General features: G+C 39.4%; 1 protein-coding gene across 5 annotated transcripts in view; it reads right to left on the minus strand.

Annotated features, from left to right (window-relative positions):
• The window catches only part of LOC119774240 (C-Jun-amino-terminal kinase-interacting protein 4-like), a 53334-nt gene that overhangs the window by 36962 nt on the left and 1661 nt on the right, over window positions 1-14711 (minus strand). For all 5 annotated transcript variants that reach the window (XM_038271665.1, XM_038271666.1, XM_038271663.1 and 2 more), the window contains exon 2: window positions 1499-1619. In XM_038271665.1, coding sequence (XP_038127593.1) covers window positions 1499-1619 — 121 coding nt within the window. The remainder of the gene's footprint in view (window positions 1-1498; window positions 1620-14711) is intronic.

Here is a 14711-nt window from a genome sequence, read left to right on the forward strand (position 1 = left end):
TCCCAAACTGAAAAAAGGAAGTAACACATGAGTAGAAATAAAAATCCTTTTTCTAATTTCCCCTACAGCCGAATACTGACAGCCGCATGCGGTCTAGCTCGTCGTCAACAGTGCAGTCATGCAAGCATCATGAGGGTTGTTTTTTTTTTCATCCTGCATAAAAACACCATGACTACACCGTCTTATCTTTAACTGATTCTATTTTCTGCTTCAGAAGCAGCACACATGATGAACACCGTATGTACATTTCAGTCAGATGATTGTTGTTTTCATCAAAGAAGAAAGAAAAACTTGAAGGAGACAAAGAGTGATGGCACTGAACTAAAGGTAGCAAAGCGTCCAGAAACACGATCTGGGGTAGAAAGGGACAAACTTAGCTGGATTTACATCAAAGAGGTGTTTAAAATGAAGTCAGAGGAACAGAGATATTTAAAAGGTAGATTCTACAGGTCTTCTTTTTCAGCGGGAAACTAAAAGAAAGAACGCTTAACAGGAGCAGATAGGCTGTTTTAGCTTTTAATCTGATACAGATGATTTCAGATTTGGATATTTAAGCCTCGTTATGGATCAGAACCTCTAAAGGCTAATTTATACTCAGACACCAGGTCATCTGCATGTGTGTCGCAGTGAACGCAGATACTCTGGTGCACCTCTCTCAAATTGTAGGTGACCGTGGACAGAAGGCCTCTGATTGGTCAAATCTACATCCGCTCTACACTGTGCGTATTTCCTGTTTGGTACCTTACCGGCTTGTTTTGTTTGTATTACCGTCATTGTGGAAAACGACTCGTGAAGATGGACCAGCTTGAAGAGCGAGGTGCACGAGAACGCTGGGACCCTTTTTCCACCCAGATCCCCGCCCTCATGTCCCTCCGTTGTCGTACAAACCTGCCTCCACTTCCTAACCGCCTCGGCCGTATCTAGACCCACAGCTAGTTTGTGATTTTCCCTCTTGCGTTGCGGCGTGGAATAACATAGCGCAGACCACGCTTCAATATTGTGTATAAATCCAAAATATCTGCCACAAGCTCACTGCGACGCACTGATGCGGGCCCTTAAGACATCTATCCTTCTTTTAATATAGTAATAGTTAGCTAAAACAGTGATCAAACCTCAAATTGATCAGTTCATGACCCTAAAATGAACCCCATTGATGGTGAATGTAGTTGTGAGACAGCAGTGCTCCTTTTATGTGAGTAAAAATGGACGCTGATGTCTCTGTATCCTCTTTAAGTCTTTAATTAATGGGATATTATGACTGCATCATAACGAGAGGCAATGAAAACAGCCAAACAGCGCTAGAGAACCAACCTCTGCTATCAGAGTTTACTGCTGTGAGCTGGGAACATGTTAGGCAGCTTTACACAGAGTTGGTGAACACTTCCCCCCCCCGCTGCTGGTAGAGCAAGATGACAGTCACAAGGAATCTGTTGAATGTAACTGGTTGTTTTACAGCGTTGGCTTAACGAGTTACTGAAGCAGAAAGCAGTGGACTTACTCTGATCTGCATAGTTCTTTGCTTTTAGCTCTAGTTGTCGTGCGTGGGACTCAGAAGTGATCAGTCGACACTGGAGATCTTTTTTCTCCCCATCTTGAGAGTCCTCTAAGGCAATGTATTTCTGCAGAGGAGAGAAAGAAAGCAGAGGCAGACATTTTAAAGTTAATGCAAAGCCAGTGAGCCTTTGAACGTCCAGCAGCAGACCGATGATTGGTTTAGGAGTCAAAAAAGTATTGAAAACTTAGGAGCTGTTGAGTTTTATCAGTCTGGCATGAGTCAGAGGGACGCTGAAGTCCCCTCCATTGATCATATGTAAGAATAATTATTATGGCCCAAAACTGCCTTTAGTTTTTATATAAAATAATTTTTAAATGCAAATACTAAGATAAATACCTGATAATATCAAAATTCTTATCACATCAAGGCTTTTTTTTCAGGCAAAGACATCTTTCTAATAAAGGACCGTATGACTATATATATATATATATATATAAAACAACGTGGGCTACATTAATAATTGGCAATCCTTTTGGGGAAAGCCTGGTCTGATTTGGAGAGACAGCATCCATCCCACTTTGGATGGTGCAGCTCTTCTTTCTAGGAATCTGGCCACATTTATTAGTCCTCCAAAACCCTGACCACCCAGGGTGCAGACCAGGAAGCAGAGTTGTAGTTTAACACACATCTCTGCAGCTTCTCTACTGTTACCCACTCTTTACTCCATCCAGACAGTGTCTTGCCCAGGACCAAAATCTAATAAATTAGCAAAGATTCCCAAAGGAGTAAATCATGATAATCTAATTAAAATCAAAATAACTCCAATTGGGGAAAAAGTTAAAACAATTAAATGCGGTCTGTTTAACATAAGATCGCTTTCCTCTAAAAGTCTACTAGTTAATGACTTGATTTGTGATAATCACATTGACTTGTTTTGCCTTACAGAAACCTGGCTGCAGCAAGAGGATTATGTGAGCATAAATGAGGCAACTCCTTCAAGCTATTTAAATTTTCACATCCCCAGAAGTTCTGGGCGAGGAGGAGGAGTAGCAACAATCTTCCAGTCTGACTTACTGATTACTCCCAAAACAATTAATACCTACAACTCTTTTGAACATTTAACCCTTAATTTCCCTGATCCAAATTTCAAGGCAAGAAAACCTCTTCTTTTTGTAACTTTGTATCGTCCACCAGGTCCTTACTCTGAATTTTTAGATGAGTTTTCAGAGTTCCTTTCTGATTTGGTATTAAATACTGACAGGGTCATCATAGTGGGAGATTTTAACATCCATGCTGACATTGAAGGCGATAGCTTAAGAGCAGCCTTTAATGCTATCTTAGACACTATTGGCTTTGTTCAAAATGTGAATAGTCCCACGCATTCTCATCTTCATACTTTGGATCTTGTGCTGACATACGGCATAGAATGTGAAGAAATAACAGTATTTCCTCACAACCCTGTCCTCTCTGACCACTTTCTAATAACCTTCAGGATTACTTTAACAGAGTTCTCCTCCCCCAAAAGAAGGTTCAATTTTAGTAGATCTTTATCAGATAGTGCAGTTATAAATTTTAAAGAATCTGCTTCACTTTCTCTCTGCTCTGTGTCACTGAGCAGTGCTGCAGAGTGCAAAAGCTTAGCTTATTCCCCTTCACAGGTTGATGATTTTGTTGATGGGGTTGCTAGTTCTCTGCGTATTGCCTTAGACAACGCAGCTCCTTTGAAAATGAAAACCGTTAAAAATAGAAAGCTTGCTCCTTGGTTTAATGCAGAGCTGCGTACTTTGAAGCAAAATGCTAGGAAACTGGAGAGAAAATATCGCTCCACAGGCCTGCGAGAGTCCTTCCTAGTCTGGAAAAATGGTTTACTGCTGTATAAGAGGACCCTTTGTAAAGCAAGAGCAGCATACTTCTCCTCATTAATAGAGGAGAATAAGAATAATCCTAGATTTCTTTTTAATACAGTTGCCAAACTCACCCAGAGCCATAGCTCTGTTGAACCGTCCATTCCACCTGCTCTTAGCAGCAATGATTTTATGGGATTCTTTATAAATAAGATTGATCTTATTAAAAATAAGATCATAAGCACTCCTCTATCCGCGATTGTACCTGAGGTAGTCATGGAATCTGAACCGGGTTTAGACTGCTTTGATCCAGTTGAACTCTCTGAATTAGCAAAATTATTGTCTTCATCTAAGCCTTCAACTTGTATGTTAGATCCAGTTCCAACCAGGTTATTTAAGGAGGTATTCCCTTTGATCTCCTCCTCCATTTTAGATGTGATTAATCTATCTCTGTTACAGGGATATGTACCTAAAGCTTTTAAGATTGCTGTAATTAAACCTCTGCTTAAGAAACCGTCTCTTGACCCAGATGACTTGGTCAATTATAGACCTATATCCAATCTTCCTTTCTTATCCAAAATTCTTGAGAAAGTAGTTGCCAAACAAGTCTGCGATCACTTCCACCATAATGAACTTTTTGAAGAGTTTCAGTCTGGCTTTAGAGCTCATCATAGCACTGAAACAGCTCTGGTGAAAGTCACTAATGATATTCTCATGGCCTCAGATAATGGACTTGTATCTGTGCTCGTCCTGTTGGATCTTAGTGCTGCATTTGATACAGTTGACCATAATATTCTTTTAGAAAGACTTGAATATTTTGTTGGAATTAAAGGAACAGCACTAGACTGGTTTAAATCTTATCTATCTGATCGAATTCAGTTTGTTCATGTTAATGATAGATCTTCAACACGCTCAAAGGTTACCTGTGGAGTACCACAGGGATCAGTGCTAGGACCAATTCTCTTTACTTTATACATGCTCCCAATTGGTAGAATTATTAGACAGCATGGGATTAATTTCCACTGTTATGCTGATGATACCCAGCTATATCTGTCTATAAATCCAGATGAAGCTAACCCATTACATAGATTACAGGCATGTCTTGAAGACATAAAAACCTGGATGACTCTTAACTTTCTGCTTCTGAATGCAGACAAAACAGAAGTTATAGTCTTTGGACCAGAGTCTCTGAAAAAGAAACTGATTAGCCAGTCACTTCATTTGGATGGGATTAAACTGATTTCAGATAATAAAGTAAAAAATCTTGGTGTTATTTTTGATCAGGACCTGTCATTTAAATCCCATATCAAAGAGGTTTCTAGAATTTCCTTCTTTCATCTGAGGAACATTGCAAAAATTAGAAATATCCTGTCCAGGGGTGATGCTGAGAAACTAGTCCATGCATTTGTTACTTCAAGGCTGGACTATTGTAATTCTTTACTATCAGGAAGTCCACAAACTGTAGTTAAAAGCCTTCAGCTGATCCAAAATGCTGCAGCCAGAGTTCTAATGAAAATGAAAAAGAGAGATCATATCTCTCCTATCCTGGCTTCTCTTCATTGGCTTCCTGTTAAATCAAGAATAGAATTTAAAATCCTCCTTCTCACATATAAAGCCTTAAATGGCCAAGCTCCATCTTATATCAGAGATCTGATTGTTCCTTATGTTCCTAACAGAGCACTTCGCTCTCAATCTGCAGGTTTACTAGTGGTTCCTAGAATTTCTAAAAGTAGAATGGGAGGCAGATCTTTTAGTTATCAGGCTCCTCTCCTGTGGAACCAACTACCAGTTTTAGTCCGTGAGGCAGACACCCTGTCTACTTTTAAGGCTATAAAGCTTATAGTTAGGGTGGCTCAGGTTATCCTGAGCTATCTCTATAGTTATGCTGCTATAGGCTTAGACTTTTGGAGGACATAGGGACCCCCATTTCATCATTCTGCTTCATTCTCTCTCTGTTCTCCTATTCTGCAGAATCTGTTAGTTCAATCTCTAACCTTCTGCTCTCTCTGCTTTTCCTCAGAGTAGCTTTGCCTCGTCTGTTCCTGTTTGGCTGTGACGTCATCCTGGAAAAAAACATCAGCTGTGCTGCTTCTATCAACACCCTTGTTAATAGATGTTGGAGATCGGCCTGTTTTCCAGTGTGGTCCTGTTTCTCTGACCGTGACTGAGTGGATGTGCTCTCTTCGTCCTCTGGCATGGGAGCTGCCTTGGAGCTCGTCTGCCTGGCTGTGTGTTTCCTGGACGGGGCCGCCTTTTACAGCTGCTTTTTGTATCTCTGCTTCTGTCTCCTTGAACCCCAGTCGGCCTCGGCAGATGGCCGCTCACACTGAGCCTGGTTCTGCTGGAGGTTTCTTCCTGTTAAAAGGGAGTTTTTCCTCTCCACTGTCGCTACAAGCATGCTTAGTGTGGGGGATTGTATTTGAGTCAATGAGTCAATGCAATCAACTGGTTTTCCTTAGATAGAAAACTTTGTATCAATTTGACTGTATGATCTGGTTGAACTGTAAAGTGCCTTGAGATGACATGTGTTGTGAATTTGGCGCTATATAAATAAACTGAATTGAATTGAATTGATATATACACATTAGGGGTGGAACGATTCACAAAATCCACGGTTCGGTTCGATTCACGGTTTCTGGTCACGGTTTTCGGTTCGATTCGATACATGTTGATTGTTATACCGAAATCCCATAAAAATTTATAAAATTAATGAAAAAATCCCCCAAAAAATAATGGATTGTAATTATTTTAAATGATCCGCAAAAACCCTGGATCATTTCCGTATGTTTTGCTGCTTTGAATTTAATCATCTGGCGCATGCTCTCTACCATCTCCAAGGGACTCAGAGGGGAGCAGACGAAGCCACAGTGGAGGCTGTAGGCTTTGCTTTGAGCAGCCGGTCTGGAGCGCAGCGGGGCGGAGCGTGGGTTACTGACGGAGTATGTGGGATTTCGGGGTTAGCATGACATGTTGCTGTTAGCATAAACAAAACGTGTTGCACAATGCTTGCACACTGTTCCACAACTTTCTTTCCGCCGTCATCGTAGGTCACTCTAAATGCAAAGCGCTCCCATACAGCAGACCTATAAAGTGCTGCTGGCGCGTCTTCCAACTCTTGTTCTTTCCCACTCGCCAGTCCGACACAATTCTCCACAACAACTGATTTTTTCCCCTGCTACACCCAGCTAAGCTGCTTCGCTTCTTCTTCTTCTTCTTGTTTACTACTGGCGGTTGGCTTTGGTCGCAGTACCGCCACCTTCTGCACTGGAGTGTAATCGCTTCCTCTATGAGAAAAAGGAGCAGCACATGAACCGAACGAAACACACGCGAACCGAACCGAGACAGTCGAACCGAACGATTCTGACGGTTTTCATAAATCGTCCCATCCCTAATACACATATATATCTCCTCATACTCAGGTGATACTCATTGAAAAGAAGACAAGCGATGGGTTAAATCTGGCTCTTTGTTTGGTACGTTTGCACTGATGCATCATCTGATCAGCCCTGTCAGGTGTCTCCAGCCATGCCTGTAAACCGTGTCTTGTGATGCGGATGGTCTCTGAAGACAGGAAGCCCTGCAGTCTGTGTGCCGAGGAAGGAAAACTATGGTCACCTGGGCATCAGAGAACAATGCAGAGCACAGCTCACCCACAGCAGAGGTTTATAAGGAATCTTATTTTAGGAATCTTATGAAAAAAAAAAAAATGACTGTCAAAAGACTCCAACTATTTCCAGTGGAGCACGCTGACCTCTGCCTGTATTGTATTTAAAAGTTCTGCTTATGGGACAAGAGGGCTGGGGATCTTCTGGGAGGATTGGACCTCACCTCATAGCTGAATCATCCAAATATGACAGGATAGTTTTAGCTTCACCTGATTTAAAACTTTTGCCATCTGATTATTAATCCAATAATTGAGAAAGCACTCAAAATATAAATGAGTTAGTAAAATAATCATGAGTTGCAGCCCTGGAAGTCACTGACTCCTTTTCCATTTGCAATAATAAATATTTGAACATCAAATGGAAGGAATAACTTGTTGACTGGAAAAAAAAAATAAAAAAGATTTGATGTCATGTCAGCAGACCAGCTTGTTCCTGATGGCAAATAGGTCTCATATTGCTGAAAGGACGATTAAAGTCATATCTGTCCTACTAACAGATTCCTCCACCTGAGCTTTTGGGATCTGTAACTCATCCAGAGTTACCATGACCTCTTCTGCTGCTTCTAAAGAAATCGATGCAACTAGCAGCAGCCAAGTGGCACTCTCTTATTCAGGTGACGGATGAATTAATGTTCTGTCGTATCCAACCACTGTTCTCTCATTCCCACCTGATGTGTTCCTTATTTTTCACCATTCTGTTCTCTAAAAAAATCTGTGAGGACTTCACAGAACAGCTGGATTTATACTCCCGTTAAATCACACAAAAGACGACTACTGAGCAGGCAACTGCAATCAGACACAGACGATTTTATTGAGGGGTGTCAGAGTAAAAAAGGCTGAATCTAAATGCTTCCCAATAAAGTTCTAAAATGTGGAATAAAAATAGTGATCCCTGCATTTTACAAATACATGCTGATTAATGCTTTTTTTATTTAAAATCCCAATAAGGTAGATAGCAGGAAGTGGTCTTATTACAAGGAAAATGTTTATGAAAGAAAAGTGGCACGGTGCAGCTGGTCCATTTGGACCAGTAAAGGATTTTGAGAGCATTAGCTCAGAGCTAACCTCAGTTATAGGGACACTGCTGAAAAGTTAATCAATGTTCTAACAATCAACAAAGACTTAAACAAGAAACTCTGAAAGCAGAATCAGCAACCTGAGCATCAAACGTGTCTTATTGGTGCCACACATTGATACGTCGATCAACAGCGACACGGCCATTAGTCGAGCTCTGGCACGCTGCTCCTCATATGACCCAACATGAGAACATGTGCGTCTGAAAATGCCTGAGAGAATAAGTGTCCAAGCATTTTAACATGCTCTGTTCTACCAACACAGCATGTATAATGCTCTCTTTGTCGCTGGGCGCCACACACACACACTCACACACACACACACACACATGCTTCCAGAACAAGTGTGTGTACTCCGTCCAGACAGGACTCCACTGTATAGGCAGTCAATTGACAGAGAGGCGAATCAGCTGCATACTGCTCCTTGGACATTCATGACAGCGGCTGCAGGAGGTCTCTGACATCTGCACCAATGAACTGAGACTGGATGTCTCAGCGTCACCTTCATCAAAGATGGTTCTTGGTAGGTTTTATTTGCTTGCAGGGTGGAGAAATAATCGGGTTGGAGGAGAAGAGCAAGTTCTCCAGATTATTTTCCAAATAACCAAAAGCCAGATTGGGTCTGCATCCTTACCAGGCAGTTCGGTAGGGTTGGGCATCATTTGAGTTTGAATGATTTCGACTCCTTGTCTCAATTCTCAATCCCCATCCCTACAGTTCAGGTAGACATACACCGACTTTAAGGCAGACGTTTTTACAAATATATAAATATAAATAAATAAAATCTCCCCGAACTAAGAGATTTGCATGAAAGACCAACTTAACTAAACCTAACCAAAATGACTACTGGGAAAAATAGATAACGTGCAACAAATATCCCAATATACAAGTGGAACCGAAACAATCACTCAATAATTATTCCAGCCCAAGCATCGACACTGCAAACGGATCTATTGCTCAGCCCTACCCTAGAAATCAAAGCTGCACCACCAAGGTTTGAACATAAAGTCAGGCAGATAGTCACACTGAACATGCACAAACAAATCAAACCTGAGAGCATCAGCCACACGTCAGTCTAACTAATGCTATTAAATTACAACCATTACATCTGAAAATGGTGCAATAAGCCAATAGTTTTCATGCATTATTTTATTGCAAAGAACTCATAGATTATATTAGTTTTAGTTCCCAAATTACAGAATAACAGAAATCAAAATCATTTTATTTTATTATCCTGTTATTAAAGATCTCTTTTTGTTAAAGTGAGAGTCAAAATGGAAGGAGCTTCCATGTTGTAGCTGAGTCAGCATCTGCAGAGCCATTTATAGTAGCGCAGGTTGAGTCATACATGTAGAATGGTATTTTCTTATGTCCATTTTCTACAGAATAATAAAAAATGCAGTTTTTCTCTAGGTTTTCTTAGAGGTTTTAAATGATCTGATTTGATTAAATCTGAATGAAATTTCCACCAATTAGCCACAGAAACTAAGTCACAGTTAATAAAGAGATAAAATGGGTAAAACCCTCAGTTATTGTACTATTGTGCTCATCTCCAGGCGACTGTCAACAGAGGCCTAACCGCATTTTGGGAACCATTAAAATGATTGTTAAAGGTTTAAATGATGAAATTATACCCAGCAGAGTGCTGTTAAGTGTTCGGCAAAGAGCCAAACAAAAGGACCTCAGGGAAGTTCTGTTTTTCCTAAAGAATTTCCTGCCGTGCCTTTTCCTCCCCTTGGCTGAAACAAATCAGTTTGGAGAAGTGTTCCTCTGAGCTGGGAAAAGGCAGCGTTTAGCAGCCAACACTGTTCAGTAACAGGGATCAATCATTGTTGCCCAAATAGCCTCCATTTAACACCAAGGCAATGCATGGCTAAGCTAATACGACCAAAATGCATCAATCCTGTGTCTCAGATGTCGTAGAAACATCTGCTATGGCCTGCTCAAGTGAGTCATAGAAAGAAAATGGGGGTCAAGTCCTGCATTTCTGCAGGATCCTGCTGCGTACCGACCTTAGGAGATGGAGAAGACGGTTTAGACTGATCTGGTGCGTACGGAAGAGGATTAGGGCCACTGAAAGAAACAAAAAAAAGTTGACTGATTTTTAAGTATTATTTCAGTTTGAAAGGGGAAAAAGTGAGAGTTCTGACTTTTTTTTCTCAGAATGATGACTTTTTTCTCAGAATTCTGAGCGATGACACTATTTCATTAATTGAAGAGCAGAAGGTGATTAAAACAAGAGAACAGACTACAGCTTGAGGCTAACATGTGTGTTAGCTGTCAGAATTCCGTCAGAATCTGAGAAAAAAGTCAGAATTCTGAAATTAAATCAGAATTCTGAGATTAAAGTCAGAATTCTAGGGGAAAAAGGTCAGAAGTCTGAGAAAAAAAGTCAGAAGTCTGAGAAAAAAAAGTCAGAAGCCTGAGATTAAAGTCTGAGTTTAAACTGAAATAAAATGTAAAAATTTTACAGAAAAAATAAACAAAAGTTTATTCAGTAAAATTTTTACATTCTAATCTTCTTCCATAGGTGCAAATGACGACCTGATCATCAGTTGTTAAAAACACACTCCAAAAGACTTGGTTATCTGCAAATGACCCACTTAGAGAAGCTTCTAATTTCTGTTTATTAAACAAATTCAAAGCATTCTTTATTAGGACTTCCTTAAACTGCTTGTTTTTGTGTATTCAAGATTAGATCATGTTCGTTTAATAAAGCAGAAGATTGTTAGAGATTCATTTATGTCACCAACTCTAAAAGGGAAGCTAACGGTGATGAAGTAGGAACTTCTTCCACCATATTCAGTCATATTGGAGTCATAGCTGCCCTGCCTGCTTTAATTCCCTCACAAAATCCAAAATGCAATAGTGACTCATTGCTGTCCTAAGGATGCACTCAGCTCCTGAAAAAGCACCATGGTTAAAAAAAAAAAAAAAAAAAAAGGATTTAGCTGACGCCCTCTGACATAACTTCTGCATTTACATCACCCACATCAACTTATTTTCTGTCTCAGCTTATGAGATAATATTTCCGATTGTTTATAATATGACTGCCAATAGGAGATTAGCTGAGAAATTAAATAATCTGACAAATTTTCAGTCTGACCAAACCTCACAGAATCTCAAAAATCCTGTTTTTATTTAGTTAGCAAACTCAGCACACGTTAAGACAATCATCTGATAGAAAGTTGACGTTTCATTGTTTTAATAATAGGATCGAGAGTTAAAAAATGAAAAACAAAGATAATCTAAGAGATCAGACTTGACGGCTAACATCAGTTACAGATAAGGAGTTTAACACAACGACCAGAGAAAAACACATTTCCACACCTTTGGAAAAAAACCACAGATACAGGTGTGTCTAAAAGCTTTTCCAGCAAGTTAGGACATGAAATCAAGGATAGAAACACTCCTGTGTGACCCGTCACCGCAAACAGAAACTCCACCTGATCATAAATAAAACTTCATAAACTCTTAGATAATATTCAAAGACGTGGCCAGATTAGATTAAGATTAAACGCTCTTTATGAATTAGGCATTCCTGGTTACTTTGACATAAGATCAATTGCTTTAAACATCTCCGTGTGATTTTTAACAAACTGAATAAATACTTTGATGATAAAGATTAACTCATTTTACTTTTTAAATAAAAGCAAAAATTTAATGTTCTTAAATTGAGTTAAGTGAAGTTTTGGACAGTTAATTTAAAATAACGCAGGGCCGAGTGTCATCAGTAAAATCTGACAAAGAGCTTGTGATCTTTATAAATGGTGCCCATAATTAACCATAAAATGAGATCATTCATTGATTTTAAAGGTTGGGTTTTGGACCTTGGCATGATCAGAAGATCAGTTCACTATGAATACAAAATTAAGCCGTACTTCAGGTATATTTTTAACAATAAATTTTTTAGACGCTAATGACTAAGCTGTGTGTGTTATAGGTCACACACTGTGAAGCAGACGACTGTTGAGGACTGATAGGCATCATACCATCTAGCACGCTGATCTGGAGACCTTTGATGTGGATTACTGCGCTCTCTGATGGAGTATTGTTAGCTGCTGCTACTGATGTCTTGCAACCGGATCTCTCCAGCATCTATATCACCCTGTATCATCATTACCAAGTCATTGTGTACCAGTCAATTAGTAGCCCCTAAAACTGCTGAGCCTCAGCAAACAGGCTGACAGCAGGAAGGAAAAACAGCCACGGATTTGAGGAGAGTTCAGATCAGAAGAAACTTTTGTGAACTTTCCATTAGGTGCAGTCAGAGGTTGCAAGCACACAAAATTAAAGTTGGAGCAATTTTTACTGGTTTAAAAATAAAGCATCTCCATGCTGACAGAAGTGTGTCTCCATAACTAAAAGGATTTGATCAATTATGACCAATTTGTGGTGGTTTTGCCGTTTAATTCGAATTAAAAAAGCAGCGCCTATAAAAGGGGCAAAAAGAGAAAAAAGTGAAGCTTAAATCTCCTAAGGAAGGAAACAGACATTTGTTTACACAACAGAAAGGGAAGACTGAACAGCAGTGACATTAGGAAAACAAAAGACCAACTACAATTACAACGCTAGCTTAATAGATCCAACTATTATTCCTAGGTTCTTTGTTTTCTTTAATGAATCTCAGAAAGGCAACTATAATTTCTCTGGCTGTAAAAACCCACTGCTCCCCCTCTGGCACCTGTTGCTACTTACTGTATCCTTGCAGCTGAAATAAGGCTAATGCATGAGGGTGATGTGGTGGCCCTGCTAGCTTATGAGCCGGATGGGACAGGGCCCAGAAAGAACTAATCGCTTTTTAAACATGGCTGACTCGCTGCTTTTCCTTTTGTGAAGCTAGTTTGAACTTTTTTCCAAGTTTTTGAAGCATTTTAATTTTTCTTCTGTTCACTTTCTGTGATTGCAGTATTTCTACTTTACATTTGGGTTTATTTGAGTGTGTTTTAGAGTTTTGCGTCATTCGTTTGCAGAGCATTTCGCTGCTTCTTTGCACATCTGCAGCAGTAAATGTTTGACTTATAGAGACAGTGCAGTGCAGTGCCATTATGGAAAATGAATCTTATTCTCTTATCATTTACAGATTTTTGAAGATTTGTATCATTTGTCTTTTGTGGTTTAAAATGAGAAATTATTTTCACTGCAGATTGAGCAATAATAACTACTTTTCTCAGTCATGTTCCCAAACATCAGCTTTAAAGGATAACTGGGGATCCCAATGCTTGTATAATACTTTTCAATGCTGCTTTTTTTAAAGTTGTGGTTTGTGTGGGTATACATGCAAAGGAATCCTAACAGCACAGGGGTGAAACATGTGAGCTTCCTGTCCATCAGACAGGCAGTCCTAGAGGACAGTCGGTGTCTGCTGTCGTTTCAGACAGTTAATTTCAGTCTATTAGGTCATAGATGTTTCTTTCACAAGGACACTCTATATTCTGATCCCAGGTCAGCCGTGCAAAGTAAAAATAACCAGTATGAAATGTTGACAAATCAGCGCTGTGCTTAAGTCACTTCTAAATCTTTCAGAACGTCAAAACATTCTAAATATCAGACAGTGATAACCTGATATACATAAAGGAGTTTTTATAAACTTGTATTCATTTATTACAGAACAGCGTCTAAACCACCCATGTGAAAAATTCCTTTTTGCTTTTGTTAAAGAGCGATTTAAATACGGAAAGAGGAAACAATTTTTGCAGAGCGGACTTCAAATTCAGGACTCAAGCCTCCACAACCATGAAATGTCTTAAAGAGAACCTTTCTGACAACATGAAGTAGGAAAAAAGTATCTAATGATACTTCAGTTCAGAGTTTAACTTTAACTCTGGTATGACTTTGAAGAAACAAGATTAAACTCTCCAAAGCAAATGCAACTACATCCTGAACAAATTAATTTAAATATATAAATATCCATCCATCCATTTTCTTACAGGCTTAATCCCAAGTGGGGTTACGACGGGTGCTGGTGCCTATCTCCAGCTGTCTACGGGCGAGAGGCAGGGTACACCCTAGACAAGTCGCCAGTCCATCGCAGGACTGTAATTTATATATTTTTTTTACACTTTTGGTATCACTGCTGCTCAAGGTGGGTCACTCTGTCAGCTAAGATTAAAGTCGGAGATTAAAGTCAGAATTCTGAGGAAAGAGTCAGTATGCTGAGATTGAAGTCAGTATTCTGAGATTAAAGTCAGTATTCTGAGATTAAAGTCAGTATTCTGAGATTAAAGTCAGTAGTCTGAGATTAAAGTCAGTAGTCTGAGATTAAAGTAAGTAGTCTGAGATTAAAGTAAGTAGTCTGAGATTAAAGTAAGTAGTCTGAGATTAAAGTCAGTAGTCTGAGATTAGAGTCAGTATTCTGAGATTAGAGTCAGTATTCTGAGATTAGAGTCAGTATTCTGAGATTAAAGTCAGAATTCCGAGATTAAATTCAGTATTCTGAGATTAGAGTCAGTATTCTGAGATTAAAGTCAGTATTCTGAGATTAAAGTCAGTATTCTGAGATTAGAGTCAGTATTCTGAGATTAAAGTCAGTATTCTGAGAATAGAGTGAGTATTCTGAGAATAGAGTCAGTATTCTGAGATTAAAGTCAGAATTCCGAGATTAAATTCAGTATTCTGAGATTAAAGTCAGAATT

Source organism: Cyprinodon tularosa, unplaced genomic scaffold (genome assembly GCF_016077235.1).
Source record: "Cyprinodon tularosa strain WSP-4 unplaced genomic scaffold, ASM1607723v1 ctg803, whole genome shotgun sequence".
Classification (NCBI taxonomy): Eukaryota; Metazoa; Chordata; class Actinopteri; order Cyprinodontiformes; family Cyprinodontidae; genus Cyprinodon; species Cyprinodon tularosa.